At 38.0% G+C, this 17,706-nt stretch overlaps 1 protein-coding gene across 8 annotated transcripts; it reads right to left on the bottom strand.

Moving 5' to 3' along the window:
- Positions 1–525: 525 nt before the first annotated feature.
- Positions 526–16,506, bottom strand: LOC18428782 (uncharacterized). 8 transcript variants are annotated; one of them, XM_088856445.1, is made up of 7 exons: positions 15,570–16,506; positions 11,542–11,621; positions 11,068–11,169; positions 10,226–10,268; positions 1,472–2,593; positions 1,289–1,366; positions 526–1,144 (listed from the first exon to the last, which is right to left on the bottom strand). In XM_088856445.1, exons 4-7 carry the CDS (start codon positions 10,238–10,240, stop codon positions 797–799), a joined length of 1,563 nt encoding a protein of 520 aa, XP_088712571.1. In that variant the 5' UTR covers positions 10,241–10,268; positions 11,068–11,169; positions 11,542–11,621; positions 15,570–16,506; the 3' UTR covers positions 526–796. The 8 variants fall into 8 exon arrangements, with proteins under 8 accessions (XP_088712571.1, XP_088712572.1, XP_088712574.1 ...); XM_088856446.1 differs by having other exon boundaries at positions 11,542–11,624; XM_088856448.1 differs by lacking the exon at positions 11,068–11,169 and having other exon boundaries at positions 1,289–1,351.
- Positions 16,507–17,706: the final 1,200 nt, after the last annotated feature.

Below are 17,706 nucleotides of genomic sequence, written 5' to 3' on the forward strand. Positions count from 1 at the left end.
GGCAATACAAGGTAGCTTCACTGAAATGTTCCGCTCTCTTTGTAGTAGAGCCCTAGAATTCTATAGACTAATTCCATTAGGACAATAAAGATAAGGTTTTACCAAGGAGCCATAGAACCAGATAGGGCCTTAGTTTCAAATAGTACCATGAGATGTTGGCCTTTTGATAGACAGGAAGGGGGAAGATGAAATGAAGGAAGAGGTGCTGGCAACCATCCTTCATATGGCTTAGGCAAGAGCAATTTTAACAAAAAAAATTGAGAAGGTACTGAAGTGAAATGAATAATTAAAAAGTATAGGTTGATTGATTTGACGATCTAAATTCTTGAGGTTGTTGGGACCATTTCAATGATGTTTTCAGGATGCTCAATTGGTAAGAATCATGAAAACATAGTACTGGAGGTCCAAGTATAAGGCCTCATTTAGACTTTGTAAACTGGTACAAACTAAAAAATTAACAGAGGCCATGTCCAGATATGCAATGTGTGTGTGCACGCACAAGCGTGTCTGTGAAAAAGAGAGGGGTTGTTCAATAACATTGTATGCATGAAAATGTTAATTCCAAAAGAAAGCTTTATGCCAATCCCCGAATATTCATAGGCATACAAATATCCTGTCATTAAGTGTTGTAGCTAGTAACTAAGTTCAAATTGAATCAATAAACTTTTGATCCCGCATGTCAAAACTGCTGCCCAGAAATCATCTCAGGACACAGCAGATTATCAACCAAGAAAACAAAAAACAAAGAAACAGCGAAAAAGAGGTGGTCATGAAACCAGAATGGCTAATGCCAGCACTACTCTACCTCAATATCTCGAATGCCAGCTTCTCCATTTCCAGCTTTACTAGTCTCTCCAACTTTGACATCTACACCAGGAGTTGAGGCTTCTATAGATACAACTGAATTCTCCACCCCAAGACTTGCCTTCTCTCCATTCGAAACTTCTGAAGGGCCCCGCTTCTCATTTAAAGCTTGCTGGACCTGATCTCGGGTCTGGCCATTAGCATCTGAAACCATTTGTTTGGTTTGATTCTCCACAACCACCTTTTGGGTGGGAGGGTCCAAAGCTGCTAGGTGGGTTTGTTCCCCTAAAACCACTGAACTCACTTGTTGGGTTTGACTTTCGAGAACCACTTCACCACCCTGCACAAAAGACCAGCATCGAAGTTGAGGATCTAAAACCACACAGTTGAGGTTCCCCCTTAAATCCAACATTTGTTTTTTAATGGAAAGGAGATACTTCATTGAATTAAATAAAAAGAGGATATGATGGCTTGAGCAACCCACCTGTGCTGGACTTTGCTTTGAAACTGCCTGCTGAATTTGGGGATCAGAAACCACTTGTTGGGGCTGAGAGAAAATCACCTGTTGATCAGCATGGATGACTATCATCTTTTTTGTTTTTGAAGGGTTGCAGAGGTACATACAAGAAGCCAAAAATAAATAAATTAAAAAAGGGTGAACCCTAACCTGTTGGGCCTCGGCAGAACCTGCTTGGTTGACCTGTGCTGGGAGAACAGGTGGATTCAATGAAACAGCTTGTGACGCTTGCGGGGGGGCACCTGAATGCTGGCCTTGGTTCCTGAAGAGGTCTTGGGCTTGCAACCTCTTCACTCTTGACATATGCCTCTTGCCAGCGAGATGTACCTCGAAAACAGCCTGTGTATCACAAGTGACATTGCACAGTGAACACACTTTAGGTTGCTCCCTAATGGTCTCAGCTTTCTTGCTATGCTTTTGTCGCTTAGCCTTACGCATGTCGGGATTGAACCTAGGATTATGCCTCTTAAAGTTACCACGCCTAAAAGGCCTAGCATTAGCTGAATTAGATTCTGGCTTTTTAGCATCTGTATCCAATGGCTCTGCCTTCTCACTTGGCAACTGCTCAGCCGAGCCTACAGGCTGCTCAACTGATGTCACAAGCTGCTCGGTTGGTACCGACTCTCCTAAGGGTTTCTCAGTCTCATTTCCATTTTTCATGATCTCTTGTTGGGTCTCTTGTAAGTTTGAGGGGTTGTTTTCAAGTTGAAAAGAAGGCTCAGTGATGGAGGGTTGAGATCCCTCCAGGGAGGGCCTGGGTTGAGAGTCTGAGATGGGTGGTCCAGATTCAGAGATCAGTATTTGTGATCCAGGAATCGATGGCTGAGATAGGGAAGTCGGAGCACTCTGAGTCTGAATGTCATTCTGAAGTTTTTGAAGGTTTTTCTTGTGCTTCTTACCACTGAGGTGCTGATTGAGAATTTCCTGGCTGTTGCATTCTACTTTGCATATGTCACATGGAAATATTTGGGGTTGTGCTGGTGTTTGTGAGGCCCGCTTGCCCTTTTCCCCAATAAATCGGCCTCTACCCTGAGCAATAGAAGGGGGAGCCCCACCGCGAGCAAAATTCAAGGTCCCACCCCGAGAAAAATTTGGGTGGCCCCGACCTCGACCAAAATTAGGGAAGGTTGGTGGGGCCACACCTTCTGGTCTTGGAGCATAGTGGTTGAATGGACCACCACCCCTTCTTCCACCGCCTCTATATGGAGCGGCCCCACCCCTTCTGCCACCTCCATCTCCAGTAAAACCGCCCCTAAAAGGGGGTCTTCCACCCTGAGGAAGAGTCAATAAAACCCTCAGAGAACTTAATTACTGAATAAAGACATTTGATTGTATAATATTAAGTAGTATATCATACAACTATGCAATGAAATAAGGTAATATGGTCCTACAAAGAGTATCCCCCATCTATTCCTGAAGATGGACAGTAGAGACAAATCCATGTGGGGCTCAGTGGGACTTTAACCTCCTCGATGCCTAATTCGGAACAGATGGTAGATACCCAATTGGAGTACAAATCATTTTATGCTGAAATCAATTTATGGTATATTTTCCCTGATATTACGTAAAAACGTGGAAAGGGAAAGAACTTCCATATCCGTAAACTAGTATCCATATCACATATAAAAACATAATATAAGATAGTATAATCAGGGTCATGTAGCCAAGAAGACAGTGTAATTGGTGTTATTGAAGTTAGACAATAACAAAAACACATAAATAAATTGAATAATCAAAACATATATACGTAAATGATGTGTCCAATAGGTTTGGATTTCTCATCCAAAATATAAAAGAGCTGCGAAGAAGAGAAAAAATATGTAAGAAAGCATGATTTGAAATCAGCTTGATGAGGTCCACAAGAAGCAAAATGCAATGGATGTCAAATAAAGGTTGACAATTTTATGTCAAAACCATTGCCAAGTAAGAGAAAATGTAGCTGACAAATTGTCCTAGTCTGCACTCCCTTGCCTCACAATTTCCAAGTAACATTTAGAAATATGATCTAGAAATACCAAAAAGAGCACACTTCCAATATCTTGAGCCGATAATCCAGAAAAATGAAAAGATTGACGAAAATATCGCATATAGAATTAGTGCTGGGTAGGCGAAGTGGAGATGTACAACTGGAGTTTTATGTGATCACCGCATATACCAATGAAGCTGAAAGGGAAATTCTATAGAACAGTTGTGAGACCAGCTTTGCTTTATGGAGCGGAATGTTGGGCAATCGGGAAATAACATACTTATAAGATGAGTGTAATTGATATGAGTATGTTGAGATGGTTGAGTGGAAAAACACGAAGGGATAGAATTCGAACTGAATATATTCAGAAGAACTTAGGTGTAGCGTCAATAGGCGATAAGATGAGAGGAAGTAGACTTTGGTGGGCTGGCCATATACAAGGCAAACCCAATAGAGCACTTGTTAGGATGCACGAGTTGGTCCAAAAGGAAGTCTCAAAAAGGGAAAGGGGTAAAACCCAAAAGGACATGATTGGAAGTAGTTAAAAAATATATGGGGATTTATGGCCATAATGAGGGTATGACCCTTGCCAGAGTAAAATGACGGACCAAGATTCATGTAGCCAATCCCAAATAGTTGGAAAACGCTTTGATGATGATGATGATGATTAGAAATATGACAGAAGTAACTTCAGCAATTATGACAAAGGGACCATACACAATGAAGCATGTAGTTTACTAACATAAAACTACACATCATCTCAACCGTCCGTTGTTGAGATGAATGTTTCTCTACCAAAGGAATGGCTCACCACCATCAGTTACCAACAATAGATGGTTGATGTAAGGTGTAGCTTAGTGCATGTCTAGTACAATGCATCACATCATGGGTGCATGATGTGATGCGGTATTACCCATATGATAAAGGGACCATACACAATGAAGCATGTAGTTTACTAACATAAAACTACACATCATCTCAACCGTCCGTTGTTGAGATGAATGTTTCTCTACCAAAGGAATGGCTCACCACCATCAGTTACCAACAATAGATGGTTGATGTAAGGTGTAGCTTAGTGTATGTCTAGTAGAATGCATCACATCATGAGCCTTTTGGATCACGTCTATAGTGCTGGTATACCCCTTTATACATGCAGCCCATTCTACCAGTGTTCAGTGTAGGGCCAATAGCTACAGAAAATTGGCCCTGCTGTTATGGAAAAAGCCACTTACTGGGGATAAGGATAGAGCTCTACAACACCATTTTGTCTCCCTCCCTAATAGGGCAGTGCAATATGGTAACTTATCGCATCCAATTTGGGCCCTTATTTACCTATATCAAAACACGTGTAGATCACAAAAATACAAGACTCCAAAGGTTTGCAGGCAAGGAAACGAGAATTTTCCATCTAGATTTAAAGCAAAAATAACATTTTTTGCACCATAAAACCAAATGTAATAACTTAATGTTATGAATTTATACAAAAACACAAAGTACTGCTCTATGAACTTCATCAAAACACTGGCAAGTATTGTATACACTTCGGATGGGTGGTCAGATAATTTAAAATCTAATACTTCCTATTCTAAAATAATTTATGTAAATTACCATGAACGACAATTCTTCCATAAGGGATGCTCCCTCCCTCCCTCTCTGCTGCAGAAACTTGCTGCAAAACCCCAAATTCTATGGAAAAGGCATCTATTCTGCCCAAAATCTATTCGGGCCAATTTCCAGCAAAAATATAGAGATCCCGCCCCGAGAAACTTGGAGGAAAAGCTTGAGTTAGAGCACTAATAGTGCATATGAAAAAGCTCCTGAGACTCTGCTTTAGCAACCACATCTAAGCCCCAATCAACTGAAGAGAATTCTGGTTTGAGTTCAACATCTGCATCTAAAGCCAGAGAGTTTCTCAGTCTATACAGACTTCCCACTGGTTCCAAGGAGACATTTGAGAGGAAATGGTAGCCATATTGCTGTTTCAAAATTCTGAAAACACTAATTTTAGTGCATTCAAAAACCCTAATTCGGATGGGTTTTGAGAGTTTTTATCCCAGAAAAAATCAGGGATTTGAGTGGCCTAGAGATTGGTCCAAAATATGCAAGGGATGAACTGGGCTGTAACCAGGGCTTTGAAGAGGACAAGAGTCTTCTTGATATGCATTTGTGGTAAAGTCCACCATCATTGTAGCGGGGACAGACCTTAACAAGGGGCAGGGCGAAAGTGTGAGGTGGGCAGATTCCATGTGATTTAGGACAGAAAATTCAAAAAGAAAAACCTATAAATTTTAGTGCGAGATAGACTAGTGAGGTGTCGAGAGAGAGATGGAATAGCTACTTCAACTAATTGACAGGGGGGGGGTTATTGTTTTTTGGTTGGAAAGGGTGCCAAGAAAGCTAGAAGTGGCAGAAGATGCCATAACTCTCTAAAATCTGTTTTTTTTTAACAAACATGGGGTTGGGAAATGGGTATTTCGGTCGATTCCATGATCCATATACAGAGTCAGAAAATAAATATTTTGGTCACTATCAAGATTCAAATTGCACAACAAACTCTTATTTCGTGCATCAGGGTTAGACTGAATGGTTGGAATCGAGCAACTGGTAAAAAAATATGGCAAGAAAGTGGTGATGAGCAGAATTCCCACTAAAATCAGTGATTATTCGGTAGAGAATGAGTGGATTCATGTAGGTGGAATGGCGATGAGCGGTCTTAACTTTTGCTGAGTAGAGGTTTAAGATGAATAAAACCGTAAACTTTGATGTCAAGACTATGTTCTTAGTTCAACAAAAATCAATTGGGGAATGAGAGGAAGGTCAGAGAGAAAGGGGTATATATATAGGTACGGTTTGTATAAGGCTGGGGCCCTAAACAATTAAAGTAAGGTGCACCTTCAAGTAGTGTCGAAAGATATCATTTCAATACCGAAAATTTTTATGATGGCTTAAAAATTTATTTCCATATCTAATTATAAAATTCTAAGCTTCAAAAGTAGTATAGATTATAAATCTTAAAAATTGACAGTCTAGATAATGCATCACAAGATGCATTATTTCCACGTCTTAAAGTCCGATTTCTTTTATGTTCATGTATCTCAAGGTCAAGATGATCGGCTTTGAGGATTTTCCAGCATCAAAACAACTTCTAGTGAAATTTTAAGGTGAGCCTTAGTTTGATTGTTTATGGCCTCAACCATATATAAACTTTTTCCATATATATAAAGAAGTTATATAGGCAGCAACCTTTCTTGTAGAAGTAAGGTTCAGAGCAATCCACACCATCCATTTTAACTAAGTAGTGATCGACATAGTCTAACTAAAATTGATGGTGTAGAAAACACCCACCTTACTACTGAAAGTAAGGCTGCCATCTTATGTAGACCGCACCACCTTTAATATATGGATGTGGTTTGTATAAGGCGTCTAACCTAAATAAAGTAACACACACCTCTAAACCATGGTGGAAGACACAGTTCCAGCACTGGAAATCCCTACAATGGCCGGAAAATCTATTTTCACCTCTAGATATGAAATTTAAAGCTCAGAAAACGATGCAAAATCAAGCAGATCTATAAACACTTGAAAATGGGTTGTGCACAGTCCGTGCCCCGATTTCTTGCATAATAATAATAATAATAAAGGAAAATCTGCACCATCCATTTTCCTGAACAGTGCATATTGCTGCAACCTTCCCTGTTGGGCTAAGATTGAAGCCCTACTAGAACATTTCCCTACAAATTATTAGAATATTCTATAGTTACAATATGTTGATTAGGCATTCTACGTATAGTTAGCAACCCACCAGTGAAGACCTATATATCGACAAAATAAAAAATCGGTAATAGATCTAGTTTTGCCCAAAAATTTAGAGAAAAAAAATTCTAAGCACAAGGATGGATCACCAAAGATTAGGTCAGTTAAAAACATATGAATACTTTGGATTTCGCTCAAAAACAATTGTGTGAAAAAATTAGATATATATATATATATATATATATATATATATATATATATAGATAACACAATTTTAACTTACCATTTGAAGTTCTTGTAAGGATACAATAAAGTCATTGAACACTAGTTTTATGTCATGACTCGTAGCATTTAAGGTCCTACTAAGTAAAGTTTTGTCTAAGTTTTCAGTAAGCGCAACAATGTCATAACAACATGATATGCTTTCTCCATTGTCATGGCACAAAACATACAATAATTTTATTGGGAGCATACAGTGAGCATACTGTGCAACCACAATAACAAAACCAAATGCAACAATTAAATTAATAAATAACAAGAATAGCAAACCAAGGAATAAGATTGATCTTAGAGAAAAAAAAAGGAATCTCGGTATGATTTTATTCAAAAAAACCACAAACCCAAAACAGTGGTCTATCCAAACTGTTGGGTTGTGTACATCAATGAAATAACAAAATATTCTAAAGATGAAAAATCAATCAAATATATATAGAGATAAAGTAATATAAGGCTAACATGGGTATTAAGAAACCTAACATCCAAACCTCACCCAGCTGCCTGAAAACTTGGGTGAGTAAAATTACTCTCTTCCTCTTTGCAGTGGAGCACTTGATTCAAATAAAACGAAGCATTTCCATTGGGTTATCCTTAACTTCTACATTTTTAGGGAATATGATTCCTTGGGAAAAAAAATTTTTTCAAAAATATTTCTTTGTAATACATTTTTTTTGGGCAAATATTTGGGGAATATGATTCTTTGGGAGAATATTTTTAGAGAAAAAATATTCTCTTTGCAATACCCTTTTTTTGCAAATATGGGGACAAAGCTTTTGAAATTTCTTTGTTAAATCATGATGATTTAGCCCCATTTTCAATAAGCTTATCTCAACACCAAAATTTAAATTTCCAAATCAACACAGAGAAGGCAAGTAAACGAGAAAATTAAAACAGAAAAGTGCTTTCAATAAGTTTTCTTCCAAAAAAATATAAAATTCAAGTTTACATCGGTCCCATAAATTTCAAAAACGTAATGATTTCAAAAAATCAAGCCTAAAGATAAAATTGAAATGAAAAATGTCAAAGAGAAATATGATATATATTTCAGATTTTTTGGGTAAATGATATATATTTCAGATTGAGTAAATAAAGTCTAACTACAGAAGATGTATCTCACTGTTCTAAAGGGCTACAACTTGAAATTAAAAAAATTCACAATTCTCCTTGAGACTCACTTTCCAAGACGTATATAATCTTTATTTTTCAATTTAGTAGCTAGAAACTAATGTTAACCATTAGGTAACGTAAATATACTTTAAAACTCTCATATGACATCTAGGTATGTGGAATTTCTATTTTAAAGAGATTTATATTATGAGATTCTTTTTAAGAAATACTACTTTGGCCTTATTTTCAAATACAAAATACAGAACTTTTGATTCCTAAGAAATGTTGTATTTCATGTCAATAATCTTTCATGTATGAGAAGGTGGGGGGAAAGTCTTCTTCCAATCTTGTAAAGTGCCAAAACCTTTCCATGCATGTAGCTCTAATAATTTATATAAACATAAATTATTAGAGACATTTTAAAACTTTATTCCCTCTAATATTTAATATTAAGTGCGTCCACCATAGAGATAAATAATTAGAATGCCAACTGTACAGGTGTAAAGGCATACAACAGTACATCAACAGCTTTTTCAGAAAAAGGACGACCAAGAAGAAATGTTGTATGAACATAGATTTGTCATGTCCATCTGTTCATTTCCACCATCCTTTTTTGTGAATGGTCATGGATGTACTGCCCATGTACCTGCTAAAATGGAATTTACCACAGGAATGAACATAAACAAATCAGGTATTAATGCAAGAAAAAAATATATAGAATAAAATCAACCCAAAGACTAGGTCTCTCTCACTATATGTTTTTTTTGAAGTAAATATTATATATTTCAATAATAATAATATATAATATAGTTCCGCTTTTTTTAACACCATGCGGAAGATGGGCAGTAGAATGAGTAGCAGTGGCTCAATATGACCTGAGTTCAAGTCCCCCAATGCTCATCCATTTAAAATTTCTTAATGGTGTGCATAAACGGTGCACCAAGGTGTGGACACGTGTTGAGGAGTCAAACCACTACATAAGGCCAAGGACTGCATGTCACAGTAACAATGATGGAAATCTCCTTAGACTCTTTCTACTCCAAGGATACACCCAAACTAAGGTCTCTGCTTATGTCTTTCAAAAAGGAAAACCCATGGTCGGCAACTTCCAAATTCCTCCCCCAAGTATCTTTATTCCAAAAAATAAATTATTCATAACCAAAAAATCCAAGTTCCCTTAGGCAATAGGAAAGAATGACAAAATGCCAACCTTCGAAGCATCATCCGAGCAAACACCAGTTAAAAATCCATTACAGCTAGATATGAAGGATTTAGTCCCCTAATAAAATTATGATAGACATGAAGGATTTAGTCCCCTAATAAAATTAGGGAGCTCTAAACACAATACAATCTAGTCGCCAGTAAGAACTCCTTCCAAATAACCAAGTTTTCATTTTGCTTAAATAGCACCAAAGAGCCAAGGTCCCGAAGTTTAAAAGACACTTATGTCTACAATCACAAACCCAATGTGCAAACAAGAACCACATGCAGCTTTTGAATCATTACTGACTGAAGATAATATAACACTATATCAGTTTTTGTTCATCACACTTCTGTTTATGCAATGACTTACTTGGATTCTCTTCCCTTTTGAGAGTGTAACAAGACTGAATTCTGCATTATGAGCATGTTTTATATTGTTTATATACAGAAGAAGCACAATGGTCAACTTCTTTTATTGGTTAGCCCAATGCTTACCTTCGAGAATATTTTTTAACAATCTATATACCTAACACTCATAGAAAGTTATAAAGCTTAAAAACAAAAGAAAAAAAAAAGAGCTAGAGTACAAGACCAGATACCTCAAGAAAGAACATACCACACCTTATAGCTCATCTTCAGAACCTGCACAGCATTCAGCTACTCAAACATCTATGCATGCCCAATGTTGAAATTCGACTCAACACTTGGGGACATCCAAACCATCCAAGGGCAGAATTGGATTAAGCCCTAGGATCTGTTGGACCTGTTTTGATATATCAGAAAATGGATCATCCATGAGAGGTGGCTACGGCAACCATGCTTGGCTCTTATGGTTGGCCGCCTCCCAAAACCTTTATGGATGCCCAAGCACAGATGAAACACAAATATAAATGGGGGATCTAGACACATGTGCCTACAAGGAAGCAGCAGTCCGAACCACTCAAAGGTGGAACTGCATTTCAACCTGGGAACCACTTGTGTGCCCAACATGGGTAATCCATGAGAGGTCATTGCTGTGGGCCAGATACAGCAATCATACACAACAAAAACCCTTATGGACCCCCAACATGTTAGGAAAAGGTAAACACACGTGCCCAACCAACCCAGCCTCATCATCATCCTTTCATGTGCTCTTTCCTTGAAACCAAGGGAAAGATAGAGAAAATTTACTAGGGAGATCTAACTAATCCACCTAGCAAATTCTTAATGTTGCAAAGTTCAAGATCTTGGTAAGCCAAGCCTCTGTTCTGGCAATCCAAATAAGATAGAAAGAATAACACAAGGTAAACACAAGCCCATCTAATCCATACATGACGGACTAACTCACATATATAAATTTCATGAGCTAACCATCACTACTCAGTGCAACAACCTAAAGTCTGCACCACTACCTCATTAGATGGGCCAGAGTCACCAGAGACCATTGTGTTAGAATATGTACCAGAGACCACAGGCTTGGGTATGCTATGCCTAATGAGCATCCTGAAGAGATGTCCAAAACTACAAATGTGAGACAATATATTGGCTCCACTTTCTAGGCCAGCTGAAGAACAAGAAAGAACACCAAGTCAAACACTAGATGTACTTCCATGGCACATCCACTAATCCTAATCGCCAGAATTGTCAAGAAATGCCAATATTTGGACATTTTCTTCCCACACTGTATAATATCACTGTTTAAAAACTTAGCCACAAGACTCAGGACTCCCCCAAATCGACCCGACTGGGCAACCAGCTACGTTTCAAAGGCTTGGCCAAGTCTTAAAATTATGATTATCATTTTTTTTTCTCCTAGTAAACAACCAAGTCTTGACTGAGCCCAGATGAGTCAACCCGGCTTGGACCTTCTAGGCCCAAGTTTTTAAACTTTGATTGATATGGCAAAAGAAGAATGACGAACAAACAATAAGGGTACCTCGTCAATATCTCACAGAGGCATTTGAGACCAAAGCATAACAATATGGAGGTTCCTCAAGGTCAGGAGGCTTCACTTTGCTGCTGAAATATACGCAAAAAAACCAAGTAGCAACAAAAATGATGTGAAGTACATACATATGTTCCATCAAACCAGAAGCATTAGCCATCATCATCAATTATTTGAATTGATGAACATAAAGGACTAACGCTCCATTTTCAAAGCATACCCCCAGAAAATTTAGAAATAAAATAATTTAATAAAATTTTGTTGCTTCTGTTGGCAGGTATCTAGGCAGTGACGCACTTCTAGCGCTTTCAAAATAGAAGATGAACACATTAAGCCCTCAAAGTTCGATAGATTAAAAGTTAAGTATGTCTATGCTCTCTTGTATATATAAGTGTGAGTAGGCATGTAAAGTGGTAATCACACAAATATAAATATAGGAATAAAAGACCAAGTTCTATCAAGTAAATAAACAGACAACTTGCATCTCAACATATAAAAATAAGGAACAGTTTGCTAAGACCATTGGTAATACCGCCACAGGTCATGCACACCAAGGTCCATATGGGGGATTCCTGCCACCCTACCTCCAACACGCCCATGAACACACACACAAATACACAAAATGCTGGAAATGCTTGATAAGGCACGTGCTATGGATCATCTTCACACCCTTGGATGCAGCTATCCAACACTGGCTACGTCATTGCAAGTTTGCTTGACCAATTTGGAGCTATATGCTGGGACTGTTTAGAGTTAACACCATTTTGAATCTTTTATGTGGCAGGCAAGTTTTTGTCCTTTCCAACAGCTAGGGAAAACGTCTTGGTCCTTGCACAGTGCCGCTGTGCTATAGGTGTTGGGGACTCAAAAGGATAAGAAACCTATTGTTGAAGGGAAACACTCTAGACTCGAGAGTCTTAAAGATTGGGGAGAGGGTTAGGAACTTGATGAACTCATAAGCACCAATGAACAAGAAGTCTTTTAATATGAATGCACAATAAGTGTTGAGGAGTGCGAAGTAATAATCAAATAGTTGGATACCTTAAAACTGCAAGCATATTTCAAGGCAGGCACCTCCATAAGTAATGATTAAGCCGAACTTTGTTGGAAATTTGTAGGAGACCTGGATTCCTCAGGGTTTGTGGGATGTAGAAGAGACAACACATGTATTGATCTATGCAAGATCAGCACGTTTTAGAAACACTAATATGCTGAAGCCAAGGCCCTCCTCAACAAACTGAAAACCTTATTTTCATACTTTTCAAATCCAATAATGTTCAGGTCACTGAATGAAAAGTTGGCAGACTGCCTGGTCCAGAACCAAACACAACAGAACCAGCCAAGTCTGATCGGGTTCCAATATTTCTTTTTCTTTTTCTACACAGCCAAGTCTCTCACAAACTCAGCCAAGTCTGTCGGATCTGACATGAGCTCAAGACCCAGTCGAGTTCCAATGTGTCCTAAGTTCCCATGGTTCAGGTTAAAAGCTAAACATTATAAGATAAACCCAGAAGAAAGCCACTACCTTCAGGTTCACATATATTATGAAGGACATTTGTCATGATAGGGCAGTTACCCTTGTGAATACACCTAGGAGCCTAAAGATGCCATTAATCCACTTGCCTAAATGGGAAAGACTGAAAGAGGTCATATACTATACGTCATGCCTGATTCTTTTCCCCCTAATTTTTCTTCCACACTCTCAGTCTACTCTCTCTATTCCCACCATCTCTGCCTTTCTGCCTCACCCATCACCCTCTAACCAAGAACGTTAATGGTTTTCTGCCTTGCGAACAACATGATGTAATCCAATTTCTCTTAGCTTAATCAAAAAGAATAAAATAAATAATAATAGGAAAATATGTGCACAAGGAGCTAATTTTTACGAGAATCTGTATAGAATCACCATATGGATCTAATGAAAAAATATTCCATATGAGTAAGTACTCTTAAAATCATAGTTAAGAGATGCAGTGGGGTAAAGCATTATGTGGCTGCATCAAAGACCATTCTGCATATAGCCACCTATGCGTAACTAGATGCACCACATATGCGGCACATCGGCTGCATATGGTAGTTACACACTATGATGTGCCCACATTTTCAGCCCCAGCTCGCAAGCAGAAATGATGCCCACGAGAAGGGGCAAAACTGGAACCACCAAGGGGGAGGAGGGAGGACAAAGCACCATGGAACCAATACTCATTGCTTCCAAGGGGATTAAACTCAATAATTGAAAATCGAATTCCTTTATATATACTAAGTATTCGACAAACTATAGATTTTTTTTGGGCAAAATTTCGAGTAGACTTTGTGCTATGCTTTGAAGGATTCAAGCAAAGATTTATCGAGTAATAACTGGTTTCAAGGGGCAAGGATATAAAATTAGAAACCAGAATTTCTTTTGATTTTGAATTTCATATTGAAACCACATTCATTTTTAACATCATGGATTTTTTTGGTTTGGACGTTATGTACTTGTAAAGTAATTTAGACACCCCTAGCACATAGAATCTGCATACCGCATTTGATAACATCGCTTAAAAACTGGACCAATAGATTTTATTTTTCATTTCTTTATTTCATTGCATGCGAACCAGAATCTTTGCATGTTGTGCAATGAACACATGCAAATGAATATTACACATGTGCATGCACAATAATGTCCTCAACCGCCGCACATGCAGAAGCAGATGTGCAAACAAATGGGGACTTTACGTACATGAACGAAAACATGAGAAGACGAGCAAAATTGTCACTGCCTTTGTTTCTTTTTGGCTAACAATTATTTCTATATTCTTCACCTGTTCTCTATGTTAATTACTTGTGAAACAAAAGGGTCTGTTGCAATGCATATCTTGCCTTTCCACATCTTTAATCTTAACCCTTCAAATAATACAATATACAGATAAAAAATAACAGAGAAAGCATACCAAGTATGACAATAGATATATCTCAGTACTCATTTAAGTCAATATAATATCATTCTCTTCATAAGTCAATCATAAAGAGAGGGTGTCATTTTCTTACAAAAATGACAAGACAGACTGGGAGAGTAAAATCTAGCCTTCACAGATGTTCCTCCACGGGAAAATCATGAAAAGCCAAAAACCCATCTCCTCTAACGGCCGCAAAAGAATACCAACATAAAATTTACCCTCTCATGATATACTCTCTTTAAAACCAAGAAAATAGTATACATAATTAATGTTTACAAGCATCCACCTCAGTGAATAATATAACCACCACCACCAAACTAGGAAACTCATTCAACACAAACAATGGTCTAAGAAGACAAATATAGGAGTTGTTCGAGCTCGCATGTTTGATGTGGAAGTTCCACATAACACAGGGCCAAAGTCATCACAAAAAATTTCATCATCATATATCATCTAGCTTCCCAAATTTCAGATAAAAACAAATATAGTAATTCTACATGTAACTAACAATTGGAATTTGGAAATGCTAGAATGCAAATAGGGGGGTATAATTCAATGTGTTTCCCTCAGTTAAGCTCAAAAGAGAAAAGTAATATCATTGCCCAGACCATCCAACAAAAAGAATCTTCAAATTTCACGAGCAAGTATCCAGTTATGCAAAGATAATTAGTCAAGAAGAAAAATTACCAGCATCTTGAAATACTGTAACAAAAGAGGTAGACACAATTGCAATACTTCATGCCAAAGAAAACAAATCAATAGAACAAAACAGGAAAGCGAAAAGTAAATGAGAAATAGCGGAAAACAATCAAATACGCAGATTGATAAGACCAATATAGTTGCAAACACACACACACACACACACAGAGTACTAGTACAACTGACATTGATATGACCCGGTTACAATTCCGAAGGAAAACCCACACAGTTAAATCAACGAAGAAGGTAAAAATTGACATAAACAAAGAGACATGGACGGGAAGGAGAAGGGATAAATAGAGAATGAAACAAACGGAGGAATATAGAGAGAGAGCGAGAGAGAGGGGACGAGAGACAGAGTGAGAGTATGCGTGTACTCACTGGTCCAAAGGGCCTGTGCCCATATCCCACTCCTGGAGGCCTAGGCACCGACCCCTGAACAAAAGCCCCACTCTTCCACGGTGGCTCCCTATAAGGGGACATCTGAGAGAAATCCCCACCCACCTGGTTCATACTCGACCCTGCAGCCTGGTTCATACCCTGAGCCATGGCTGCCATCTGAGAGAGCTCAGCCAAACCAACCAGAGCCGCTGCCGCCTGTAAATTCGGCTGATTTGCCTGATTCCCCTGTAAGTTTGGCTGATTTGCCTGTAAATTTGCTTGGTTTGCCTGTAAATTTGCTTGATCAGGTTGTCCATAACCATGGCTAGGCCATGCCTGTAAATTTGAATTAGGGTTTCCATATTCAGGCTGGTAATACTGATAAGTTTCAGAGGTTTCTGTGGGCTGGGGATAATATTGTTGGTTTTGGGCATAGTATGCATAATATGCCTGGTTTTGCTGAGCTTGAGGGTCTAGGTATTGCTGGTTCTGGTATTCATTAAGGGTTTGTTGCTGCTGCTCATAGTATTGTTGTTGTTGTTGTTCTAGGGTTTGATTTTGCTCTTGCTGTTGTGGAGCTTGGGGTTGACCGGGAACTTGGGGTTCTCCAACAGCGGAGTAATCCATGGAGCACCAAAGGAGCGTGCTCAATTTAGGGTTAGGGTTAGGTGTTTTTTTCCCTTCGAAAAAGTGGCGGAAAGAGGTGGAGGAGATCGGATAAGTAGGATTTCGGGGGTTGCAGAAGAAGAACTAGGGTTTTTCCATGCTGTAAGAAGGGGAGAGAGCAGAAGGAAGAAGCAATTAGGGTTTTGTTATTGGAGTTGCCGAGGGGGAATTAGGGTTTTCGATTGTGGAGAAATGGCGGGACGACAACATTTAGGCCTACCCTTTATCTCCGTAGGCGAAATACAAAACGTGTGACACGAAAGAGGAAACCGAATGCTTTGGGTATCTGCTCCTACTTTTAGCCTTTGAGGGGAGTATGTTTCACATTATTTCTTTTCTTTCGGTCGATTCATAAAAGGAAAAGTTTATGTAGAGCCTTCACTCTAAACAATCAAATTAGAGCCAACCTCAAATTTTTCACTAGAAGATGCTATTTTGATGCTCAAATATCGTCAAATTGATCATCTCGATATCAACATGTATGGACATGAAAAAAAAAATTGATTTCAAGTTTTCGAGATAATGCATCTTGTAACGCATTTTTGGATCGGCAATTTTCAAGATTTTCAAGTTTTCATAGATCTACTCGTTCTACACTATGTTTTAAGCCTTAAATTTTATAATTAAAGATGAATATATATTTTAAAGCTATCACAAAGATTTTCAGTATTGAAACCATATTTCTCGATACTATTTGAAGGTATGCTTTACTTTGATTGTTTAGAAGCTCGGCTCTATACAAACCGCATGCTTTAATTGGTATTATATTCCAAAGGGTGCAGTTTGTATAGAGCCAATGCTCTAAACAATGCCCACCTTCAAATAATGTAGAGAAACGTGATTTCAATATTGAAAATCTTTATGATAGCCTTAAAATATATTTTTATCTTTAATTATAATTTAAAGCTTTAAAAATAGTGTAGATCGAGTAGACCTATGAAACTTTGAAAATATTGAAAATTGACAATCCAAAAATGCATTACAATAGAACTTGAAATCCTTTTTTTTTTCATGTCCATGTATCTCGATGGTGAGATGATCAATTTGAGGATATTTGAGCATCAAAACAACTTCTTCTAATGAAAATTTTAAGGTAAACTTTTTCCCCAATTAAATACCCCAACGCCTTTTGCAAATCATGAAGTCTTAAATTAGAGTTGTTTTTAAGTTTCATTTCACTCACATAGCTCTTTTAAAAATATTGTAAATAACTAATTGCTCTAGAAATACTTGAATGTATTTAGTGATGTAAGTTCACTTAAGCAGCCCAAATGATGAAAATATTATTCGATTATTAAAGTTAGCAAGTTGGAGTATGGGTTATTTAGTAAAGAGTAATGATCCTATGAACCCTCACATATCCATGTGTGTAGGATCTCAAAGGATAACCATTAAATTTGTCACATATCTCTAAAAAAGTCAGTCTTACACCCATGTGAGAACTTTTCTAGAGATATGTGCCAAATTTAAT

The sequence above is a fragment of the Amborella trichopoda genome, chromosome 13 (genome assembly GCF_054954075.1).
Source record: "Amborella trichopoda isolate Santa Cruz 75 chromosome 13, AtrichopodaSantaCruz75HAP2 v2.0, whole genome shotgun sequence".
NCBI lineage: Eukaryota > Viridiplantae > Streptophyta > Magnoliopsida > Amborellales > Amborellaceae > Amborella > Amborella trichopoda.